Below are 26,267 nucleotides of genomic sequence, written 5' to 3' on the forward strand. Positions count from 1 at the left end.
CTGTCACTGGAGATCAGCTCAGATCTTCCCGGGTAGCAGATCTCCAGCTCCTGTGGTAAGCAGCACAAGGAAGGTGGTGCAAGACCTTCCCCCTGCACACACTTCCAGTGCTGCATGTTCATGGCAAGCAGGACTGTGCCAGGCAGAGGTGTCCAGCCCACCAAGAGGTGTTGGTCACTTTGGGAGGCAGCCGCCCTGCAGAACACCTGGCCGCAGGCTTGGCCCTGGCCTGCACCTGCTTGCCTGAACCTTTTTTAATTTGACAATAAAGAGACATAGGTTTACTTTTAGCTCATCCAAGCCAGACAGTGCCAGCCATGGGCTTGCAGGGAGCTGGGGAGAGCGTGTGCACGTTATTCCTCGTGCCTCGCCTGGGTTGGGAGATGGTGGCTTTGGGTTAGTCTGCTGGCTCTCCAGTCCCAGGTCAGTTCCTGAAGCTCAGCACAGTGGTGCAAGGCCCCAGCTGGCAGCAGGGGAGCAGTAAGCTCAAAGCAAGGCTAGCTGCATGGGCACAAGTGCTCTGCACCCCTCAGCACAGCAGCAGGATGTCCTCCAGGCACAACTTCATGAAGATACAGGAGAAACAACCTTCAGCTGTGATCCCAACACACCAGGTTTGAAAAAGGAACCACTGAAGCATTAAGCTGCTGCCATTGCTTCTAAAATGAAAGGTGTCTTGGCCTCCACTGGTGCCAGAGCAAGAGGCAACCACAGCTGCTGAGCACCTGGTGTACTGGGCTGTGCAGTGACCATGTCAGCTCAGTCCTGGACCAGGAGCAGTTGCTGCGTTCCAGCTGTTCCCTCTTGTGCTTGTGGGCAGGGAGAACAGCTGGAATGTGGTTGATCCAAGCTCCTCCTGTGAGATCTACAGCATCTTGTCCGCATTCTAACTTGTCTCCCTAAGCTGACTTTCTCCATGTGCTGCCAAGACTTTCTTGCTCAGTTTTAATCCTTCTTTGCTACTATTTTGTGCTACTTAGAAAGACAAGGGGACGACACTAGAAATAAATCCTGAAGTGAGGACAGGACTCTGAGTCATCAGTTTCTGAGGCATTCTGCTGCCTTTCTGGGAAGCAGCTATTCCTGGTGAAAAACAAGTTCTCATTCTGAGCCGCTCCAGTAGAAAAACACAAGCAACAGAAGTTTTAAAAAGGGGAAAAAAAAAAAAGGCAAAATTGTTTGGGCTATTTCTAACAAAGGTGACAGATACCACAGCTATTCACACTACACTCAGCAAGGCAAAGTGGGGAGTAAAATAATTAACAAAACGAAGTTACTTGTTCTACTGCATCACCAACCAAAGAGTGTGCTTGGTAGATCTTGGAACAGCATCCCAGAAGACTGGGGAGAAGCAGGGCTCCCTGCAGCTTGCTGGTTTTTAATAACAACACACACACTAGAGGGCGTACCAGCCTCTGCTTGAGCGAGCCGCATCTGTCTGATCACACACGGAACCAGCCTTCTGCCTCCGGTGATTGACATGAAGTAATTCAAGAAGCCAAATTTGCAGTTAGCATTCCAAGATTTAAATATCAACACGTCTCTGCTCTCCCATCCACCCTGTTTGGTCCCAAAAGCACCCCCAAGCATGGCTGCTACTGTGGGTACAGGGGAAAGACTGCACTCACTGATACTTCAAATGACATGAGCTACATGGGAGAGAGGGACAAGTTTCCTTTCAGATTGTACAGATAATGTGAGTCCTCTCTATAGGTGCTCCTGGTGGATACAAATCTACATTTACAATTAGGTGCAGCTGCTTGCAAAAGTACCCTGATCATTATGGAAAGGAATATTAATATGAGATATATAATATATTAATACATACCCACAAATGAGTAAGCAGGACAATATAGAAAAATACAATCAAAATACAATCAAGAACAGTAAGTGAATGGAGTTGTGGAATGTGAGCAGCAGAGAACAGAAACTGTACCAGGTAAGATGGCCTCATGCAGATGATGATCAGCTCGGCTGTACGAGGATGCACGTTTCCCACCAGCTGACTGCACCTCCAACGCCTGGCATTTGATCCAGGGTACTGGCAGCTTCCAGTTACTGAAGTGCTGAGTTGTCCAAGTACTTCACAATACATTTTTCTGCATTTGGTGGTTAGCTATTTGCAAAGCAGCTGAGAATAGGAACAGTTCAATACGGAGCAAGATAAAAGCTTAGTTACAGACCAGATTAAAGGTATGGTTTTGGCATTCATAAACATGCAAAGTAGTTCTGACACTAGGTATTCAATGAATTAGTATTAATAAAGATCAGCAGCAATCCATGGGACTTTGAAAAATGGGCTAAAATCAGATAGCCTGTTGTCAAGTGTCAGTTCCAATTGGTTTTAGGTTTGTTGTTTTGTTTTGGGTTTTTTTAACTCCAAACTAGAACTTTAATTAGGACACTGAAAATCACTGTTGCATAGACCTCCCTTCTGCAGGCGCTGATCCAGCACAGTACTTCTTCAGCGTATGTCCCAGGCAGCAAAGGGCCCATATGAGGGAGGCTCCAGCCCAAACGGAGGTTCGGCAGGCACTGAAGTGCCCCAGGCAGGGAGGACCCTAGTTGAGACCCGACCCCAAGTTCATGTACCAAAGTGTGGTGCCATCTCAGCAGGCTTGCCCATGCATTTTTAGCAACACAGCTCTACTAGTCTGGTTTCAGAGGTTACTTCATAGTTGACCAGCAGCTTAATCTGCTGTGACCAGTTCCCATCCTGTACCCAAAAATGGGATCACTGGACTTTAGTCCTGGGCTGAATCATAACAGTAGGGACTGTTTGTCACTGATCTGCTGGTGCAGGTTCAGCTTACGTCAGCCAGCTGCTGCGCACCAGCCAAGGGCTGCTTTATTTCAACAGGCAATTGCAAACCTGGTATCACTTCAGCTTACCGGATGTGGATTTTACATTTGGCAAAGGTAAAAGTTATTCTTACAGGAAAATAAATGACACGTCTGTTGTCAGAAATGTAGCCAGAGGAAGTCAGCGTCACCAGAGGTCTGGACTGTGACTGAAGGACTGACCTCACTGCCAAGAACAGAACTGGGACTGGAAGTGCCTGGTGTGTAGCTCTGAAAATCAGGCTGATGGGAAAGTTACTTTCTGATCAGAGCCACTCTCTTATCGCTGAACGGACTACATAAATATAAGTAAGTAAGTGTTAGGATTTGAACACCAGAACAGGAGGTTGAAACAGTGGGAACAGGTACAGCAGGTGGCACAAAGCCCAGCACTTGTGCCAGGAGACTGTTCCATAATCAACTCTTAAAGCTCGCTTGCTTAGAAAAGCACGAGTGGCTCACCAGCCCTTTGCCAAGGAGCTGGATTTGACTAACAACCAGGTTCTTAAAAGGACTGAAACAAGCTCCTGCTGCAGATCTGAAGTGACAGAGATCTGTGCTTTCCACAGCACAGTTCTCCCGACTGAAGGGGCCAAAACAGCAGCAGGGGGCTGTTTTGGGGATTAAAACACATTGCAAGGATTACGTTCCCATTGAACTGATTACCTGCTCACCAGTTGCTCTGTCATGAATGCTGGGCTGCCAGCTTTAATTCACCAGTGGCAAGTAAGAAAGAGCCCAGTCACAGGACACGGATATTCCTGACAGCCCTGAGAAGCGACCCAAGAACTTTGCTCCACAGAAGCGGACTGGACTGCCCTCTCCCCACACGCATTGCAAACACCGACCAGTGCAGTGAATGGTGCAGGAGCTAGGAGCAGTGCAGCCCAACCCTCACCCTGGGCAGGATATTTTTAGCTTCTAGAAGAAATTTGCTTTGGCAAAGGTTCTAAAATATCTTTAGATCTAAGATACAGCCTTATTGTAATATTTTAATCCAATTCTAAGAGATCCCACAATTAAAAAACAGGTTTGAGACGGGAGCCAAGAGATGTTTCAATACCTCCTTCTTTTGATCCCATTAAGTACTGCCAGCTCTTCATCAGTATGCACCAGCTTGAATGTGCAGTTTGTTTTTATTGTTCCTGAAATGCACCTTTGCCCACCTCAGTGTCTGCAGTTTTTTCCAGCAGTAGCATAGAACCAGCAGCTGGAAGCAAAACTTTTGGCAATCCAGGTGTGGGGAGAGTGTTGGGTATGGAACAGACTGCTTCCTACCTGCATGCATCCTGGAACTGGACAGCTTTCAAAGATCTCAAAAGCCAGCAAGGAGATGTTATCCCTTTGGTGCTTCTAGTGCACTGAACTGCAGTTTACCTAGAGAGCAGAACATCCCTGCAATGAAACCCAGGATTCTCTGACACAGAGTTTAAATGCCTAGTGTGCACAGACTACACAGCAAAACCAGAAAAGTGGTCGGTTGTTTTGTTTGTTTTTCAACAAGTAAATGTAACCATACACATCTCCCCAACTAATTCAGAGCAAAAGCAGTCAAGCCAGTCTATGTTTTAATGGAGAAGGCCAATGCCTTAACTACAAAAGATATTAAAATACATAAATAAGTTACTGTAAGAAAAATAACTGTTCCAAGTTTATACCTCTGTCTTGCATAAATCTCACATCTGCACTTAAATTCTGATGCTTTCTTCACGAAGCTTGCTGTCCTTTGGCCTACGTAACAACATTTATTGCCTGAATGCTTAACTAAAATGCTACCTTTGCAATTACTTCAGCCTATAGTGGAGGACTGAATTAACCGCTTGTCATTACTGGTCCGTTATCTGCCACTGCCCCTGTGCAACTGCTGCTCTTCCAGTCATTTTAAGAAGAGGCTGTTCCCACACACATTATCCTGAACAGCATGTTGAAGTTGTTGCTTCTTATTGCATCCCGACAAGCACTGATCACTTGCGTTTTAGGTTTGCCAACTGTAAAGAGAAAAAAGAGAGAACACTTCAGTTATTGAGTAAACTGGTAAAAATGCTTAGTAGGTCTAGTCTGAAAATTTAGGGGTTCTTTCAAATATTTTTTTAAACACACAATGAAGTGCCACCTTTTTTCTAATACACAAATAAAATCTTTTGTTTGAAGAAGAATTTTCTGCAGAGCTACTATAGTAGAGCTTAAAGGGCTTGTTGAAAGGGGAATGCTATAAACATACAAAAAACCACCTCCTTCCTCAAAGACCTATAGAACTAGTATAGATAAACAACCTTGCTTAAGTTGACAGTTTTTCTTTTAAAGCAGAATTATAAATGAAGAACTGAAGCACTATTTTAAAACATTTTTAGAGTTGTGTTCAACAAAACTAGTGATTTTTATACCACTGCTTCAAACTGTTCTTTCTAAAACTGTGATCCCAGATGATACTGGACATTCACAGTTCACTGTCACAGGCAATTGGCTATGACTGAGAAAGGCAAGATTACTTCTACTAATATAGCTTCAGGCCATCCTGAAGTCATTAACTAACCCAGATGGCCTCTGAGACACAGCTTATCTGCCTCACTGGGGTCCATGACTCCCTGTTCCCTACAAACACACAAACACACACTTACCACGTAGCCTCCCAGCCCTCTGGATTGCCTGATTCACAGCTTTCAGATTATTCAACAGCTCTGTGTGATTGTTGCAACGAATTTTGTATTGATTTATTAAATCTCTGTTAAGATCATACAGCTCAATGTACCGTGTCTTCATGTTCTTCCTGAGGGAACAATCAGTACAGTTATTTGAATCTCTGGGGACAAGAAAGTTATTCCTGGTTCGTCAGTATAAAGGTGCAGCAATATGTGGTTGTGATGACCACAGTTATCCACCTGCCTGCCAGTTACAAGACATCAGTCTTATCTAGACATGTTGGTTATACTCAATATTTTACTGAAAAAAATGTTTTTTACAGTTACTTTATCTGGCAACCCAAATAGGAGATGCCACTTTCCCCAGTGAAAGTAACACTGCATTGGCTCAGATCTATTTTACTGCTGCTCTTGACAGTGAAGACAAGACATCAGCAGGAGAACACAGCAAGTCAGAGTTAAAGGACTGACACATCAAATTTCTTTCTTGGTGTTCTCAGAAGTTCACACACCAGAGACAGCTTTTACTGCTGTCTTCCCTTAATGTGTCTTTTCTAATTATCTCACCATCTCAAGGCTTCACCTGCTCTATGCTAAGCCCCTACCTCTGCACTTTTACCTTCCCCAGACTGGTTTTTCCACCTAAAGAAAAATACAAGGCTCACGAAGAGCTCAGCAAAGGTACCAATTCTACATCAAGAGTTGTAACTCAGCAACCTCTATATCACACAAATGGTTTTAGGTGCTCTTTTTCTGCCTGGAGAGCCAAGACTGGCCATGCTAAACCCAAACCACACAAGCTAAGCAGCAATCACTCACATGTCTCCCAGGAGTCGCGCATCTTCCGCCTGAACCAACATGCTGCGGATGAGGTTGGAGTGTTCAGCCATGTCGGCAGTGAGCCTCTGATTCACCGCGTGGTGTTCGTCCACCTGCCCAAAGCAAACAGGCATGAGAAAGAGCCCCCGGCTCTCAGGGCATACAGGTAATGATTCAAGCTAAACCTTGGTCTGGTGTAACAGCAAATAACATCCCAATTTAAGCTACAGCATCCCTGGGACCATCCTCCTTCCCCTCAAGCCCTGATTGCCACAGTGGTACCTTGTACCCCCAGAACAGGGTGATCGGGCTGAGATACAGACCTTACACCCTGACCCAAATCCATAGTTCAATCTCCCAGATGACATCTTTATATTATTCTAAACAATAAACTGCTGGGGACCAAGGACTTTTTCCACAGAACAAACAGAATGCTGAGGGTGTCCCGTTGTCTTTGCACAGAATATACAGCAAGCCATCCCTCGCTGATTTCCACAAAGAAGATAAAGCAGTTTAGAGATACTGTCACACAAATGCCCACAGTGACTGCTTAGCTACCCTTTTAGAAACGCCCAATGCCGCCTCACCTTGACCAACACTGTCCGCAGCTCCTCGAAGTATGCAGGGAAATCTGCTTCCACCTGCAAATCTTCGATGGCCAGAAAAGAGGCCATTGACTGGATGATGTCACCAGCAAGATCAATATCATCTGTGTTGATGGAAATCTGTCAGATAGGAAAGAAAGCACTTCATTGCTATTCTGTAACAAAACATCTTGCAGACTCACCCAGCAGGACTGTCTTTCCAAAAGCTACTGAGGCTCAAAGCAGTTCATTCTATCAAAAGGCAAAACTGTTACATGAGCAAGCTCTACACCGATTTCAGTGGGGCTTTTATTTGGGCCTGGGGCAAAGAGCCATCTGTGCATACAGGAGCAGTGCAAAAGTTACAGGCAACCTTTGTGCCCCAAATTATGGCTCCCTGAAACTACTCTCGTGTGGGAACAAATACCTTCTACAGATCTGTAAGCTAAGCAGTTTTCTTGATTTAATAGGCCCTGGACTTTTACACACTAACAGTAAACAGACCCCAAAGTTTCCAAAAACATCCCTAAAACATGAGTATTTCCTCTGCCTTTTAATTCCCTTCATTTTCACTTCCTCATATTGGCACCACCCTTAAGTTTCACTTGGGTACAATTAAACGGGTGTTCCCCTTGTCAACAAAGGTACTCACCTCTCCGCCAGGCTTGATTTTGATGCAGAGCTGCCCTGCATTACGAAGGGAAGTAAAGCAAACCTGAAAGGGAGCGCTCTGAAACTCTGCATCCTCTGGTAGTAAAAAGCTCTGATTCAGCCACATAACAATCTTGCAAAAATAAAATAAAAAAGAGCATCAGCCATCATCTGTGTGGAAAGCCTGGAGAACCACATAATACGGTTCTGCACGTGATTTGCACCAGGGCACTCCGTTCAGGGTACCCTGGAAATTTCATTTAGTAAATTTCATCCCCTAAACCCACATCAGGAACTTGTTAGAATGAGAAGAGTTGAATCCTTGCTCCAAAGCTGAATATTCCTAAGAAAATCAGATCCAGCAACCAGACAACAACCCAAGGCCAAAACATAAGCCCAGGCCTTGAGATCAGGAAAAGCCGAGAAGCAAGGCTTGGTTCTACTGCAAGAAATTAAAGGAAAGTTTTGTTTCATCTTGTTTTTTGCCTTGACAATTTAATGCAGTAAAGGTCAGGTAAACATGGCAGAGCCGTACAGATATGAGGGAAATGACCAGCTCTAATTACTGCCATCCCACAATTCAGGTTTTTTAGAATCAAAGCTACAGGATTTCTGCTCATCTGTTGCGAATCTGAGCCGTTATCTGGGCACTGTACTGCCTTTTCTTGTTCTCTGCTCATTTACAAAATTCATCATTCACTACAGGGCTCCTGCTGCTGACATCCCATCAGCTGTCACTCAGTAAACAATATCTGCAACACCTCATGATCTCAGGCCATTAGTTCCTGCAGGAGTTCCTGAAGCAGGGAACGCCTCAACTGAGGCATCTTTTAAAGAAGGGAAAAACCCACTGAGTCAAGTTTAATACACAGACTCCAAAGGCCAGCAGTACAGCTCAGAGCACAATTTCTCCTTTGCTATTGCAAATCTTAAGCTAATTGTGAACCCTCCACCTTCACAGGACTGGAAAATAGGAAGCGGACCAGAAACTCACCCTTTGAGGCCTCTCGTTTGTTGTACAGTTAACAAAGCTCAGGGGCTCCGTGGCTGAGTCCGGGCTGCTCAGGGCATACATGGAAAAGCGGGGAAGCTGTCTCGTCAACTCAAATACATGGAACTGTGTGCTGGAAGCAATCCAAAGGAAAAATAGAGACAGTTACTAACATACTAGGGATTCACCTACTGCATGGTTCTTTTTTAGCTGGCTACTGACATCAGCAGCTTCCAGCTGTGTAATCTGTTGCTTACTGTTTTCCAGGAAAAAACACTGGAACTTGGAAATTCCAGGCTTATCACAGCATGAGATTGAACAATTCCTCCCCCTTGCTTACACTTTCCATAATCCTTCCAATGAAATATATTCTCTGGGCCAACACATTTACTATTTTACTTTCGTGACTGGATATTTTATTTTCAGGTTCAGTGAAGTCTTATTAAAAGCAATGATGAAAGACAAATACAGAAAACATAAGGTTAATCCAGTCCCCTATGTTCTTCCTGCAGTAGTTGACCATTTCTCAAAACACACCTCCGTGTTCAGGGAAAGGATGCTGCTTCCAGGAGTACCGTCAGTTCTGGGAGAAGTGAGCAGGAAGAAAGTTGTTTTCAAGTATATATGAAGAGATATTTTATTTCTATGGGGAACTGGAAAAGTGTTGTCTTGAAATAAAGCATATGCTCCTTTCTGTTTGCCCTGAAAATAAATGGGTTCAGGGTTATGTTGTAGTTTGACAGACACCGCTGTGACTCCAGGCTTGCTCAAGTACTTTGTCCAAGTACTTTGAGCCAGCAATGTGCCCTGTGGCCAAAAAAGCAAATGGTGTCCTAGGGTGCATTAGGAAGAATGTGACCAGCAGGTGCAGGGAGGTTGTCCTCCCCCTCTACTCCACTCCAGTGAGGCCACATCTCGAGTTCTGTGTCCAGTTCCAGGCTCCCCAGTTCAAGAAAGACAAGGCACTACTGAAGAGAGTCCAGCAGAGAGCTACAAAGATGATTAGGGGATCAGATTTACTGTTTCTCATGAGGAAAGGCTAAGAGTGCTGGATCTGTTCAGCCTGGAGAAGACTGAGAGGAGATCTTATCAATGCTTAGAAATATCTTAAGGGGGGGGTGTCAAGAGGATGGACCAGACTCCTTTTAGTGGTGCTCAATGACAGGATAAGGGGCAATGGGCACAGACTGAAACATGTGAAGCTCCATCTGAATATGAGAAGAAACTTCTTTACTTTGAGGGTGCCAGAGCACTGGAACAGGCTGCCCAGAGAGGCTGTGGAGTCTCCTTCTCTGGGGACATTCAAAACCCAGCTGGACGTGATCCTGTGCAACCTGCTCCAGTGAACCTGCTTTAGCAGGTGGGTTGGACTGGATGATCTCCAGAGGTCCCTTCCAATCCCAACCATTCCGTGATTCAGAGCAGGCACCATTTGGGGCCAAGAGAGCAGGCAGTGGTACAGCCTCTGCCTCTTGATTCCCCGCCCAGAGATCCACACTAAAGCATCCCCTGGACAAGAAATGTTCACTGCTCCTCTAAAGACAGAGCTGGAACACAACAGGTCTCAGTGACTCCAGAGCCTTTAGACTTTGTCTGGAGAACAGCTCAGTATCATGGTTGTAACAGTGTTTTTGAGAAAGCATTCCAGCTCTCCTTCCAGTAACACAGAGAAGTGGGGCACCAGGGAATTAACGATGCACTTCCTATAGGACAAGCACGAAGCCACATCATTGTGTTTCCTGGTCACATAGTCAGCTCTGGAGACCAGCAGAGATCACAATACAAAACTCACCTGTTCCTGTAACCCACAAAGGCCTTGATGTGCAAATCCACAGGGACATCTTTGGGTGGTGTAAGAGGAACACGAACACAGCTCGAGAGGTTCTGGAGACTGGGGTGTACCACATGGCTCTCTCCTTCAAATATGCCCTCAGCAAAGATCAGCACGGCACGGATGATTGTGTCTTAGCAACAGGAAGAAAAAGTAGTTCCTAAATTAACAGCTGCCCTCTGGCAAGAAACCACCACTGTCTTCAGAATTTAGCACAGTCAATGCTTTACACCCCTCCTCTGAATTGTTAAAATACCCCTGAGGACCAGCACTACCATACCGGGACACAATTGCATCCTCAGTATGCCTGGTGCTAAGTGAATTTGCTGTCTTGGGGTAGTTCCAGTTTCGCATATAAAGTCAGCTGAGGCCCAGCTGCAGTCATGTAACACCCTCACTAACATGGCTGCAAGTTAATGTTTAATGTCAACACAAGGAATGTTACAGGGATTATCAAGACTTGTTTCATCCAAGTTAAATGTTAATTGCCTCAGAAAATAACACATAATAAGAAACAAATCCCATCAAACTCCTCTCCCGAGACCCAAAGGAACACAGCTTGATTCAAAACTCTGTGGAGGGAAAGCAACCACAAAGTGGAAATTACAGACAATAAAGGGGAGACAGGCAAATCATCAGCTAAATATAACTAAACATTTGCATGAATTTACATAAAATAAATGTCAATGGTTACAGGTTACCACTCACCATTTGTGGTGGAAATACACAGCTCTACATGGGCAGACTGGCTGTCAGAGCCCAGATTAACTGAGAGGGCCGTCTGGAGTTGAGTATTTGCTGGAATCACACCTCTCTGCCCATCAGCTTCCTTCAACTGAGTGTTCAGTTCAGCCTGTTGCAAAACACACAGCCTTCAGTATGAGAATTTCAAGATTTTCATTCAAGCAACCTAGTAAACATATGCATAAGTCAGTTCTCTTTCTTTTCAGGAAAAGGTTGTACTACAGCAATTCCCAGTCACTTCACATAGCTATGAACAGTGGCTGGATTAGGCATGGAGCTGCAGACACTTGTGCTACAATTTGTTCAAGTGCTTTATTGTTGACAGAGCTCAGCTCTGTATCCAAACCTTTATCCAGAAAAGCACTTAACATATATTCAATTTTAAGCACAAGCTTATATAATTCCATGCTTTTGCTATGGTGGTCATTTACTGTTCAAATATGAGTTTGCTCTTTCCTCAGACTACTTTTGAAGCTCTTTATTTCAGCCACAAGTGTGCTTCCTACACCCTGTCAGTGCTCCCAGCCCTCATCCAATTACTTGATCCCCTTACACAATCCTCTCTGACCCCCGAGTTGGCTTATACATTGAAAATTACAATTTGCAGTCATAAGGCAAAGCACAAGGCTGAACAGAATCCAGCTCCAAACACAACTGCTCTGGCAAGACAAAGGAGCAAGGAAAATGTTACTTATTAAAATACAAAAAGCAAGTTCTGAACTTGCACAAGGAGCAACTCGGATGCAGAAGCAGGAATCCTCAGTAGACAATCTCACCGCATCCTAACAGGTTACAGCTCTGACTTGTCTGGACGGCCTCACAACTGGCTTCCCAGATTACTCAGATTCACAGCAACAGAAAGGTGTGTTTTGGCCCCAAACATTGTCTAAGTAGTACCTTTGCATTTTCTTCATAATTTTTTAATTCCAGCAGCAGATTTTGTTTCTTTTGACTAAGTTCTCGGATTTGATCCTGCTCAGCACTTGTATCCATTAGGTTTCCTTTCATCTCCTCACCTCCTGGTAGATAGCCTCGCACTGTACAGAAACAAAACACGACCAGTTTCAGCAAAGCCTTTTACAGCCTCTTCAGAACTCTAGTTTCCGTAACAAGTTCCCTTTGTGCCATCTCAGCAGCAGACATTGATTCTGGTCTTTAGGTGTACCATTCAGCTGAAAACCTGAGCACTGATTTACACCCACAGAGGCTTTGACTTTCCTGGTGATAAGGACAAGCGAATTGCACACTTTAAAGGAGGTGATTTTCCAGACTGTCTTTAAGCTGTCTTCACCTGACCAGACAAGCACAGCACCTGGTCCTTTTGTGAGAGGATTCCAACTGAAATAATTCTTTCAGATGCTAAGGCAAGTTTGCAATTACACAAAATTAATAACTGCGTGCCTGGATTTTTAGAGCTGGTCAGAGGAGTTGTTACTGTCTGGAAGTGACTGTAATCACTGTCAATCAGCCAGTAAACAAGATTTACTTGGATTAGTTTTTCCCCAAATCATGGGATACTTCACCCCAAGGGGTAAGACCTGTTTCCCAGTACCCAGTGGAACACAGAGTTACAGAAATATCTTCAGCTGCCTATGGAGACAGGAGAGCTGAAGAGAGATGAGACAAAGACACATGCCATAAACTTCCATTTTGCTCTAGGACTGTGCACTCCGATTGCAGTTGACAATGAAATCCAGGGACAAACATCTTTTATCTAGGAAATACATGCTGCCTGACTGTGTAACCCCCATAAAAAGTTGCAGGGAACTTGAACAACATCCAGCATGCACGCTGTCCTCTGATGAAAGGACCCGCTTTATTATTTGAGTGAATCATTCATTTAAAATGAAAGCAAGACAGAAAATATACTGAAACACAGGAGAACACCTCATGTGAAAGGATGCTGGCCCCAAACAGAGCTCTAATGACAAGGACTATGAGGATGCGTTGTCCATAGAACACCAACAACAGGCCTATTACTATTTAGTAACACATAAACACTCCAGCCTAAAGGGATCTCCATCATGCCAAGGCTGTGTATAATGGACTCATCAGAAGAGGATTATCATGTTCAGTGATATTAACCTACACAGCCCTGCAAACACAAGGTATCTTCAGAACTGTGCGCAACATTCCCCTTCTATGAGCCTGGGAAAAAGGTTTATATGCTGAAGCCCAAGCACAGCAAATCCCTGCAACCTGTGATTAAGACAGGCAGCAAAACACTGTGCTATTTAACAAGGACAGGCTTTTGTTCCAAATGGGTTGTGCCAGACCTGCCTGTCTCAGGCCACTGACGCCAAGCAGTCAGATAATCACACCTGTGTCTTTCCTGCAGCCATCCCTGTGAATTCACACTGAGCTTACTTACATAATTTCTGATCATATTTGTTTCCACTCATAGTAACCAAGTCTGACTTCTTGAATGCATGATGGGATAAATCCACCAGCTCTCCAGTTTCAGGAAAGCATTTTCCGGGAAACAAAGCACTGTTAACATCTAAAACTTCTAATATAAAACTATTCATCTTGAGAAAAAAAAAAAAACCATCTAACCCGCCTGGACATGTTCCTGTGAAACCTGATCTAGGTGTTCCTGCTCCAGCAGGGGGATTGGACTAGATGATCGTTCAAGGTCCCTTCCAATCCCTGACAGTCTGTGATGCTGTGAAAACACACATACTGTTAGCTCTCTAAACACCTTTACTCACTGCAAAGCACCGAAGAATTATCACATTGAAAAAAAAAAATCATCTAAAATAACGTTGCCTGAAGAACCACAGTCTGTACCGAATATAGTTATCTTTGCATTATTAGGATGGAACTTCTTCCATTAGGCAAATAAATTTTGATGGCTTCTTGAATCATAATGAAACACATGTTGATTATCACAGAGAAGGCCAAAATCACTCTTCCAGATAGCATAACTCAAAATTCCCTTAACTTCGCATATGGCAAAGGGAATTTGGCACACAAAAAATGCCTGTGGAACTAATTTGTAATAACATGCCCAATACTATTGTGTATTAAATTAATATCCTGAACAATGCTTTTACCTTCACCATCAACTGAACAGCAGATTAACTGGGTGCTCCCATCCATCCTGTAATCCCCCTCCACCACTCCTGCAATGGAGGAAGCAAAGTTGTCCTTAAAGATGACCTCCCCTGTTCGGTCACTGCGTGCATCAACCTGGAACAACAAAGAGTTCCAAGGCACAGCATGAACAGAAAAGTTAACTCCAAAATATATGCCATACTCTGAGCTTTAACCAAAAGCCAGCTCCACTCACAGAACTGCAGGTGAACCTGCAGCTCTGCTGATCAGACCAGCACACATCAAAAAAACACCATCAAGAAATGACCTCTGCACAGACTCAGAATGAACTGTTCTTCAGAAATGCTTCCTTAAGTTACAAACCGGAGGAAGGGAAGGAGGACTGCAAGTCTGCACTGGGAAGGTTATGAGTACACTAACGCAGCAGTGATGGGACTAAACCAGAAATAATCTTAATGCAATATTTACAATCTCCGCTCTCAGCTGCAGCCCTTGTGCAGTGAATTATTTTTTTAATCCACAAATACCACAGCTTTTAATTATCTTTCACTGGAGAAGAACAGAGAGGGGCCTCAGTTCCATGCAGTGTGTCCTTACCAAAGCACACGACCCAGCTTTACTCTTTTTAGGCGCTGGGGACTGTTTCAGACTGACAAACAGGGTAGAGACTGCCAGCGGAAAAGAACAAAGAGTAAAGCAAGGAGAGGTTCTGTCTTTAACAATGTCATACACCTAATCCAACATAAATTACAACATATCTGGGCTCTAGACTGCCAGATTGATACGAAGTTAATTAAATTCCCCCTGGGTAATGAGAGTAATGAGAGGTGTGAAGAAAGAAGCATAACATTACCAGAAAGAAAAAAAAAAAACCACACAACTGGCAAGCTGTGTCCAGGAGAGATTTGGCTGCTAGAACAGACATTTCTGGCAGATGGGAATAACAAGCAACAGGCTTAAGAGACTAGGACTGAGTCGTATAGAACGCCTTTACATAAAAAAATTAACGCTTGATTAATCCTGCCAGAGTCAAGACTGACGCTGCTCTCCTGTTACATAACCATTTGAGAACATTCAGGAAACATCACAGAGGATTATTAGCATGTGCTCAAGACACAGCTGAAGAGAGACACTCCAGAGCTCTAGGATGTGGCATATGATCTCTGCTACCATAGAAACAACTCGACACACCTTAGCAATCGACTCTGAGCTAAGCAGAGGAAGCAGCTTTTCTCTGATCTTGCTGCACTTGGCAGAGGATTCGCCAGCCAATCGAGGTTTACTGCAAGAGTTCTCCAGCACTCAGCTTTCAACAGTCTTTTAAAGTTTTTCACTGTTCTTCAGACAGTGTAACAGCCTTGTTCAAACACAGCTTCCAGACTCACAGGTCCTCATTCTCCACTGTATAAACTCACCTTTCCATTGGACCAGCCAGTGATTAACTCACACACACCATCAGAGTTCAGGTCAAATGCGTGTATGCTCATCGCGTGGTTCTTAGACTGAGGACAGAAAACAAAGAATAAATTAAGCTTGTGTATGTTTTCTAAATTGCACATGATTGAAACATGCAAGATGCTGGAGTCTGAGGCTACAGAGATTACAGTAAGGAATATTAAATATCTCTTAAGATGAAGTTTGAGCATCACTATCTTTAAGGTCACACATGTCTGAAATCTTAGCCTTTGCATTACAAATCTAGTCCACTGCTCTCAAAGGACCTGCTCTTTCCTTTAAATACATTTTTATCCAAGTAGATGATTAGAACTCACAAAAGAACAGTATACAAAGCCAAATTCTGTAGGAAAAAAAAAATACCAGAGCTTCAACACAGTCATAAAATGATACTATCACGGAAAACCATTAGTCTCTTCCTGCTACCTCCTAAGGAATCCTTTCCCTTATTACTGTTCTAATCTGTGTTATATTAAGAATATTTAAATGAGCATCACGAAAGGATCTTCCCAATATGATTTCCCGCAGCCACAAATTGCTCTGGATGCAAAAAATGAGCTTTGAACGTACAGAATACAAGATTAATTCAGTCTCTGCAAAACAGTTTATTATTTCAACAATACAGCCAAAGGCATTTTTTAAAAGTGAACTCAAGTTTCTGTGTTGCATCTCTGCAGCTCAAGTGACCTAGAACAGACATTTCTGGCAGATGAGATTAACAAGCAACAGGCTTGACCCTGTGAAGCTGAAGCATCCCCAGTTGTATGGTTGTATCAGTGTCATTTAAGCCATTACCAACAATCCCAAAAGCACTGAATGAACTGACATGGTATTAATATTGCATGCATATATAAAAATGCATAGATTTTGTAAGAACAAAATTACATTAAGTGCTATGCTCACCAGAAAATTTCAAATTAATCTAAGGAGTCAGTATAACATCAGAACGACCTGAGACTAGGTACCAAATCTCCTAGCAGCCTTCAAGCTTTCAGTGATGATATTCCAACATGGGACTAACCTTAATTCTCCAGTAGCGAGCTGTCTTGTCATAAACTCCAACCGTCCCATTAGCGAGCGCATAGCCAAATCGACTGCCATACATGGGGCTGAGTGCAGTAATTGTCTTGTGGGGAAAAAGGGAGAGAGAGAACACAGGAGTGAAAACTTCTGCATCTTTATGTAACAGAGAACAGACTGTACAATCTCTCTATCGTATGAACTCTACACTGATTAAATGCTAAATAAGTCTATTGTAGGAAGCATTAAGTACTGAAGCAACTGTTTTTAAAAATCAATTTGAAATCACCAAAGGCCTTGTAGGATTTTCTCATCCAAGCTGCATTGCCAGTGTTAAGATACATCTCAGCGAAGACTGCAGAATTGCCCTCAAACTGTGTACTCTGACCAAATATTCCCTGACACAAGCAGCAGCACAACTGCTCACAGGATTCCTGCGGTCATCAGCACTAACATATTATAACTGAAAACCTACTCCAAACACACGACATTCCTTAAAGCTTCAGGACCTGAGGATGCCAAGGAGTTCAACTTTACATGGGTTTGGAAAGCCCTAGAGAACTTATTAGTATAAAATTTTTGCCCCAGATTAACGAGATAAAAATTAACAGCTCCGATCAGAACACTAGGGTAGGTATTACCTGAATAAGTAACTGCTCCAGGGAAAAACCCAAGAGTTGTAACTCAGCCTGTTTCTCACTCCTTTTAAGACCCATTACCTTACAATTCTTCATTTTGCTGAGACTCTCAGTGCTTGGAAATGCAGGTTTTTTTCCACACACTAAACTAGACATTTTCATGTCAGGAGGAACAACAGCAATTGTCTGTGTGGTCTTCTATACAGTGTAGCACAGGAAATGTCCTTATATTAAACCCTTCATTAATTGCTTAAGATCAGCTGACTGTGCTCCTTGATTTTTTTTACCATTAAATATGGCTTCCAAACCCTCTACCCTTCCATCTGACAGATCTTTTACAAAGCTTTTCCCAAGTATCAAAACCCTTTAAATTTCAACCACCCAGTAAGGAGAGGAGATGCCAGCAACAGTCAGAAACTCACAAAGGCAACAACACTTCCTTTAAACCCTGGTTGTCCATTTATAAATCCAAGAATCACAACAGTCTATGGTTTCAGTTTCACCAAACTGATTAAACACAGAAAATGCAAATTATTCAAGCCTTCCAAAACAAGCACAATGTATAAAGCCATTGTTCCTTGAATTTACCTTCCCAAAAGGAAAGGTTTAGGTGAGCTCAGTCTCTCTAAATTAGAACAGTAGGATTGTAACAAGCCTCTAAAGACTCTGCAGGTCTGAATTTAAAACAATTCTACAATGGATCTGAAAGTAAATCATACAACAGAGTGACAGACTTCCCTATAACTAGAAATCACAATATGACTCTAGACTGGCTACTGTACAGATAGCAGAACTTATTATAGGCTCAGTTCTAATTCTAGCTACAGCAAGAGTTTCCTTTTCCAGAACACTCCTGTATTTGTCTTTAATAGCTCTTCCTAAGTGGTTTAATAGCTAACTAAGCCTTTTAGTCCCAACTTGGGCTGCGGGAGACCTCAGATCTCCAAGGACAAAGGTCTGTAGTGTGTCCTTACACTACCTTGGGCCCAGAAGGGTCATGAGAAGGCTAAGAAAACTCCTAAATGCAATGATAAGGGTATTTTTCTCCAAGTATCTAAAATTTAACAATGTGGATCTCTCAGTTCTTAAACTAAAAAGCAACTCTCCTGGAAAACCTAAATGCCCCATATTTTACTTTAGGCACTACAAAGGTGCAGCTCTGTTGATACAGCCAGTATGTAACTCTAACTGCAATATAAACCCCTGGTTTTGCCTGGGCAACCCCCTCTGCCCTGCCGTGCACTGTCTGGATACACAAAGGAGCAAGTTACTTCATCATGATCGTGTTAACACATTTGAGGAAAACTGTAGAGGATATTCTTCTGCTCAGAAGGCACTGAGAGCTTCAGTCACAATCCAGTAAGCATCATCACCTTTGGACAGGGCCCTAACTTTCAGTCAAGCAATAGTTAACTCTTTTCAACCTGGTGAAGGATTTGTAAATAAAGCAAGCAAAAAAGCCCATCTATAGTGAAAGACACTATGAAACTCTAACTTTCGCAACTCTAGTAGAATAAATGCTGTGCCAAATAGTTAAGTAACTATTTAGCTACACAATATATTTGAACCAGAGAAGCTTTACAGTACACAATACTTTCAGCTCCATCAGCAATTACAATAAACAATAGCTCAAAGCAATTTACCTCTGTCTCTGACATCTCTGCTACAATTTCATCTTCTTTAAACACCCGGATGTCAAAATCTTCAGAGCCGACAAGAAGCTACAAAAAAGAAGAGAATGGTCTACCTTAAGAATAGTTATTAAGGCTAAAGAAATAAAAAGGACATTCTCCAGGACTCAGAGGGCAAATAAATATTCCAAGTCCGGCGATGAAGAGGTTTTAAAAACTATGTGAAGAGCTGCCAATGGAACAAAAAAAAAAATCTTGTCCAGACAAGATTTCAGAAGTCTCCCATTGATCGAGTATTAGTTATACCTTATCCTGCCAAGCCAGACTGTACAAAAGCATAGTAAAATATCTGGGGTAGGAACGAGAAAATATACTTTGGAACATCAGGGCTATGCTCCTTTCTTACTGTAAAACATTTGGTGTTATAATTTGCAACTACAATTATACACACCAAAAATACTACATTGCCTGTGTTGGAGCAGGAGACCTGCAGCTCAGTTCTGATTTGTGCTACGTGGGTTCAGAGAAACACCAACTCCCAGTTACTGGCCTGTGAACAAACAGCGGGAGAAAAATCATCGTGTAGCACTAGACATTCATCATTTAATACAACTCAAATCATCACTGCTCCTCCAAACTAAAGGGTGGCTGCCATTACTGCAAAGCATGGGTAAAATGGGCTTTAACCTGATGTAAACCATTATACAAATAGGACATCAGCACTGAACTGGGTCTTCTGCATTCTCATTCCTTATCCTTTCTTACATCTTAGTTCTTTTCCTACTTCCTAGCTGAGCAGGTAGAATCGATTCACCAAAGCAAGGCAGTAATACTGTAAAGACCCCAGATACATCTAATTTTACACACTTCAAATAGTGCCAGAGACCAGTGCTGCTCCCTGTACATGGATTGAGCATTTGTGCAGATCTTTGCCGGATTAGAGCCTGAAAAAGGCACAACGTCCACACAAAGATCACTTTAGCTGGTAATATAAGGCACTCATATTTGATAACCCATTTTTAAAATTATAATTTCACTACAACACCATGAAAGCAGTTGAAATCACATGTAAATGGTTACAAACCTCAGTTTTGCCATCACCATCAAAGTCACACAGTGTTAATGAACGAACGTTGTCTCCTGTAACCTAAAAAAAGACAGACAGTCCTCAGTACAGATTACAGCTGTCAGAAGCTGAAGTATTTTCATGATCTCAACTGCAACACAACAATGAACACAGTCAACACTCAAGCAATATCTGAGTGCACTGAATACATGATCAAAACACTTCATCTAAGGTCCGAGATAAATTAGGAAATATCTGATCTGTTTGACAACCAAATTAGTATTTATTATATAAAAAAAAAAAAAATCAAGGGGAATTAGTGCCATTGAAAGAACCTTGTAATAAGATCCAAAGCACTATGCATAGCCTTACCGTCCAAAAAAGGTCATTTCCTTCATAATCAAAGCCCTGCAGGGCACAGTTTCCACCAATAATAGCAAGTGGAGATGAAATATCTCCCAGTTTTCCAAGAACTATTGCATTGGCTCCATCTGTAACCTACAGAGAAACATTAAAGAAACATGGCAGAGAATGAGACATCGGAGCACATATATCAAAAAGAGAGCTCCCAACATTATCATGTTTGTCTCCTCCCTAATGGTGCCGAAACCTTGCAATAAAATCTGTGTGTGCAGACCCCCTCCTCCTCATGGATCCAGTAACCATAAGGCAAAGCAAAACTGACAATAACCATTTCTCAAATGGGCAAAAAAATAAATGATACATGAAGTCAGGCCAACAGGTTATAAAGTAAAAAATAAGTTATTATGACTCGTTACGCACACGTTGACAATTAACCTCTTACTACATGCTGAAAAGTCGTACTGTTAAATAAATCAAATGCTGTTTCAAGTTTTTGCCATTAGTCTCTGCTTCTTTGACAAAAGCCACGATTCCCACCATTGCCAAGAACTGTAACGTGGATAGATTAGGGTGGAAAAGCTTCACCAGTGAAAATCGGTTTAACTGAGCTCTGAATGCCTATAAAATTTATTAAATTTTGTCTTGCTAGGTGATGTGTGACATATTATGAAAAGTTTTCTCACACATGCATACACAGACATACATCATGCCCACACTTAACTTTTTAAAAAAATACTCCAGATATTCTAAAGGCAAAATATTCTGAATACAGTAATAACTAACACAAAGAACAGAAGCATAACTGACGAAGTAACATAAAACTGTGGTCTTTAGAATGGAAAGAAAAAGAAAACGTAGACAGTTAAATTAACTTGCCTCTCTATAAAACAAATCTGAGTTGTTATATACATCGTAAGCCAATAAATTAGTCTGTGTTCCAACCAGAAGACAATCATAACCAAGCTGAGGGTTCAGCACTCCCGAAGCCAGACAAGTGATCCCTTGATTAATGTTGAGAAGTGAAATGTCAGAATCTTGGTTACTTTGCACCATTCGGTTTGTGCTTGTTCTCTGCCCACGGGCATGAGGATTATGAATAAAAACCTGTAGAAACAGAGATATGTATATAAATATTATTAAATATTATATATGTGTTTGCACACAAACATTAAGGACTATTGTTTGGATAATAACTACGATGAGGAAGAAGGGTTTGTCCTCAACAAAAGTGAGGACAAAAGACTGGGGGTTTTGCTGACACTACTGTTTCTGACAGTTATCCTTTAGTTTTAAATGATAACCACAGAAAGGGAAATGGCAGGAAAACCCTGCTCCAGCCAGGGGAGTTCTGCCACCTTTGTTTTGTTTCTGAAAATGGCAACTGACAAGTCTATGGAGTAAGACAAAAATGCCAACCAAAGAATGCAACAACAATATCAAACAAATTCTATCCAGCTGGTGTGTTACCAAAAAAAACAAACATTAGGACCATTTAGGACCATTTACCTGGTACCTATCTGTAATCTCTATCTGTAGGTGAACATGGTTAATTTAGAAAGGGGCCTGCAATAATGATGATTTTATTCTCACTCTGACCAATATTTAGTCACTGTAACTGTTTGAAGCAGTCAGGAGACCACAGGATAATAGACTTAGTAGCCTTTGCTTTATGTAGAGCCTGTGTCCTGAGCAAGCCCTTGTTCTATGCTGCTCCTAAAGGCTCTGAAATCAAATTAATAATGCTGAGAAACACCACAGATGAACCACATTTGTATTTACAGCAACCTCTGTGGGCTTATGTTTGAACCTGTTTTGTTTATTAGTTTAGTTGTATTTAACCCTCTTTTGTTTGTATTTCAAACTCAGAGCACACACAATGTTTTCTGTTCCCACAAGGATCATTTATAGAAACCTCAGCACCGTCTCCTTTATCAGCACCAAGCTAAGTCCATAACAACACAAAGCCTCGCTGCTGTAACCGAGAGCGGTACAACAAAACGCATGGCTTGAAAAAAAACCCCATTGTCCGCTAGAAAACGGTAAAGTTTCCTTAGCGACTTGAGTTACCAGCTATTAATTTCTGCGAACGGCCCGTCAGCACGCAGCAGAGCTGGGCTGCCCCGTCCCCAGGGCTGCGGACAGCCCCGCTGCCCCCGCCTCGGCCCCGGGCCCCCCGCGGGGGAGCAGCAGCGAGACCCGCTCCCCTGCGAGGCTTTCGGGGCTTGGCAGGGACCGGCCGGGCCCCCACACGCTGCTCTGCAGCGGACACCAGCTCGGCACCGGGGCTGCTCGGCACAGCCGAAACTCCAGAGGCCGGCTGCGACCTCTGCGACACCCCGAGAGCCGCGGGCCCCTCCGAGCGCCGGGCCTACGGCGGGAGAGCGCCCGCCTGGGTGCTCCAAGAGGCGGGAGAAGCCCCGGCAGCACCACCAGAGGCCTCGGCGGCCCCAAGAAGGGCCTTTCCCCCTCAGCTCAGCGGGCGCACGGAGCCCTCTGCCCTGCCCGGCCGCGGCCCGGCCCCGTGAGGGGAGGCGGGCGGGACGGCGGGCCGCACCGCCCCGTTACCTTGCCCGCCTGCGTGGCGGCCGCCAGGCAAGGGTGCGTCCCGTCGAACCGGCCCAGCGCCACCATGCGGGGCAGGATCTTGTGGTTGAGCTTCAGCGTGAACACGGGCACCAGCATCGCGGCGGAGAGGCCGGGCCGGGCCGGGCCGCGGGGCCCGCCGCTACACGGGGCCTCCGCCGGCACCGGGCACCGCCCCGCTCGCGCACAGCCCCGCTGCGTCACTAGGAGGGGAGGGGGTCGCGGCGGATAGGGGCGGGGTCTCGATGGATAGGGGCGGGGTCTCGATGGATAGGGGCGGAGTCTCGATGGATAGGGGCGGGGCCTCGGCAGATGGGGCGGGGCGTGCTGCGGCACCTGGGACGGCTGCGGGGAGCGCTGTGGGACCGGGGGGGCAGTTGGGACAAACAGGGGGGCAGCTGGGGTGTGGGATGGAGGGGTGAGGGCAGCAGGGGGAACTGGGCTGTGGGCCTGGGGAGGGCAGTTGCAAAGGTCAGGGGAGCTGAGGGGCAACTGGGGGCACTGGGGGGCGTCTGGGAGGCATCTGAGGTGTGGGCCTGGAGACTCTGGATGCGTGGGGCGTTTGGTGGGGCTGAGGGGCAATTGGAGGTGTAGGACTGGGGGGAGCATTTGCAGAGGTCAAGGGAGGTGGGAGAGCAACTGCAGGAACTGGAGGGCAAGGGGGGTAGCTGGGAGCAGGACGGCAGAGGTCATTGTCCCCTGGGCAGCAGCAGCGGTCCCCAACGCCTGCACCACCTTCCCAGTCCTGGCTCCCCTGCGGGGTCAGCACCCAGTTGAGGCCAAGAGGTGTCCCCTCCCTGTCCCCAGCCCCTCCACCTCATCCTGATGCTGCTTCTCTCGGCATCGCTCACACCTTCGCCAGTAGCCTGGTGCTCAGTTTTAAACCAAGACAATCTGGAACCGACAAGCAGGAAGCCAACAAAGCCAAACCTCATGTTCAAATGCTCTGTGCTGCCTGCGAGAAAGCAACCTCAAAGTATTGGTGCTGCTGTTTGTTGGGCTTATACACCACTTTGTACAGAGTCCGGCCGTCACGGTGCCAGGAGGAGGTTGAAAATGTCAGGGAGGTGGAGGACAAAACCTGCCAAGCCACAGCATAAACACTAATGCCTGTCCCCATCCCAGTGTGGATTTTGGTACCCAGACCCTTACGGGTCTCCAGGGTCCCTTCTCCCAGCAGCGACCACTCCCTACCCATCCACAGGCTGGATGGAGAAACCCCAGCTCAAGGTCGTGACTTTAGACATTCTTAAATTATTAAATTATTTTGAGTTTAAGAAATAATTTTAACACAATAACTTTCAGGAGTGGTGTAAATATGCCACCCTCTCTGACCAGTGCCTGAATCAGCACCTGCAATCCACTGGCATCATCCATCACCCCCATCCCAGCAAGAGGCAGGTTTGGAAGAGGAGGTGCTGGGACAACAGCCTTTCCCTGCAGAGGCCACCAGATTGAGGCAAAGCTTCATTTATTTCTAGGAAAGCTGGCAGACACATTTGGGTTGGCATTTACTTGTGCACCAGCCAAGCCCCGGCCGGCAGCAGTGTCCCTGCCCTGCATACGAAGGAGAGCTCTCAAAGGCAGTGCTTGAGGAGAGATCATGCGACTCAATGTGACAACCACCTTTTAATCTTTTTTTACAATTGTTTTTCCAATTTTTTTTGGAAGCTCTATCAATGTACCATTATACTTGTGCATAACAAGGCAGCAGTCACATGCGGCATATTAAAGAGGGGTTTTTTTCTCTTTGTGGATCTACTTTCGGGCGAGCGCAGGTCTCAGTGCCAGCCTTGCAGTGAGTCTCCTCTCTTGGGTTCCGTTTTGGATATTGGAACACAAAAGCAAAGCACCAGCGTGAACTCAGGCAACAGGGTGTTTGCTCGAACCCAGCAAATCCTGCTGCCCTCCCAGCAAAAATCCCCAGTTCCCTTCCCAGCAGCACCAAGCGTTGATCTGTCAGGCTCTGCAAACCTGACTGAGCAAAACAGGGAAAAAACTACACTCAGAGCTTTTTATAGTAAATTTGCAGCCAGATGAAAATACCAGCTTCTTGCTAAATATGTATGATCTGGATTGTAAATATTGTTTTGCATCTGTAATTATGGTATTGGGTTTAGTGTGTCTGCAAGATGGTTAAATTACGCTGCCTGTTACAGCTGCCACTTTGAATTTGCTGGCTCTGAAATCCTTAAAATTGAATTAATGACTTAGCACTCATTTCCCTTCGTTTGAAAGGCCTGACGTCTATATTATATGTTCAGCATCTAGTCCTGAGTTCTGCAACTGCCCCACTCACATCACAGCCGTCCAGCTGTGCTCGGGACAGGGCTCCTTCCCTTTTCCCATCTTTATCACAGGGGAAATCCCATAAAATCCTTGCTGAGCACCCAGGAAGAGCACCAGGGTATTGCTGCTGCACAGTTGGGGCTGCAGTTCAGCTGTGGTGGGTGCAGCTGCACTCAAGGGGTGATTTGGCTGTGTCATCAGGGCAGGAGTCTCAATATCCAGCAAGAGATCACGGCCATCTTCCTTCCTGCATGACCCCAGAGGTGCTCTGCACAACCTGAGCAAGGCCATGCCCTATGACGAGTGTTTGCTCTTTTCTAGCTCCTGGAGAGATATATATATATATATATATATATATACACATACACACACATATGTATACATAATATCATAATATAATATATTGAATTTTGACTTGATGTTCCTTATGGGTCCCTTCCAACTTGAGATATTCTAAGATTTCTATGAGTATAATTTATTGTAATGTTACATACACAAGATAGACTAGACTAGACTAGACTAGAACCACACTTGGTCGCTGGCTTTCTAGGCAGGTTGCACAGAGAATCTGGCAACAGGTATGAGGATCATCACCCACCCAGGAGCTGTTTCTTGGCAAAGACTTAAAGACTTCAAATCTAACTGAAAATGCACGATCCACAATGCCCTTATTTGCCTGGCAGAGGATCCTCCTGCTTGGTCTTCCCCGTGAGATGCTAAACCCTGAGGAGCACTTAGATATTGAGCTTAGGAAAAAATTGGCAAAAACAACTACCCCCAGCCCTCGAGGAGGGGATAATATGGCTGGAGGGAGTGGGGAGGGGTGAGCAATAGCATCTGCGCTCCTAAATACTTTTTAAATTGAAGACTGAGCCTGTCTGAGCAGCAGCAAACCAGCTTTGCTATCTGCAGGGGCTTTTCTCTTTCCACATCCCAGGTTTGCTGCCTGAGACAGAGCAGAGCTTCTCCCCATTTCCCATGTACGTCTCTGGGATGGGAGATGCCTTCGGATGGGGGTGAGAAGAGCCACTGTGCTGGCGCAGCAGCTGTGTGAATCATTCCGGG

The 26,267-nt window shown here is 44.5% G+C and overlaps 1 protein-coding gene across 4 annotated transcripts; it reads right to left on the reverse strand.

The window, feature by feature from the left end:
• Positions 1-9: 9 nt before the first annotated feature.
• BBS2 (Bardet-Biedl syndrome 2) lies at positions 10-23,051 on the reverse strand. Of its 4 annotated transcripts, none has more exons than XR_013922668.1 (20): positions 22,896-23,051; positions 21,207-21,434; positions 20,340-20,465; positions 19,986-20,048; positions 18,914-18,991; positions 16,634-16,738; positions 15,573-15,659; positions 14,157-14,292; positions 11,998-12,137; positions 11,065-11,209; positions 10,318-10,489; positions 8,529-8,658; positions 7,536-7,667; positions 6,887-7,024; positions 6,300-6,412; positions 5,460-5,608; positions 4,618-4,829; positions 4,120-4,218; positions 1,937-2,099; positions 10-50 (listed from the first exon to the last, which is right to left on the reverse strand). XR_013922668.1 is itself a non-coding variant. In XM_080351737.1 (17 exons), the coding sequence occupies exons 1-17, from the start codon at positions 23,010-23,012 to the stop codon at positions 4,723-4,725; spliced, it is 2,166 nt and encodes a 721-aa protein (XP_080207863.1). In that variant the 5' UTR covers positions 23,013-23,051; the 3' UTR covers positions 4,397-4,722. The 4 variants fall into 4 exon arrangements, 1 of the variants encoding a protein (XP_080207863.1); XR_013922669.1 differs by having other exon boundaries at positions 1,937-2,131; XR_013922667.1 differs by lacking the exons at positions 11,998-12,137; positions 14,157-14,292 and having other exon boundaries at positions 1,937-2,131.
• Between the last annotated feature and the right edge of the window lie 3,216 nt (positions 23,052-26,267).

This window comes from Nesoenas mayeri (assembly GCF_963082525.1).
Source record: "Nesoenas mayeri genome assembly, chromosome: 12".
Classification (NCBI taxonomy): Eukaryota; Metazoa; Chordata; class Aves; order Columbiformes; family Columbidae; genus Nesoenas; species Nesoenas mayeri.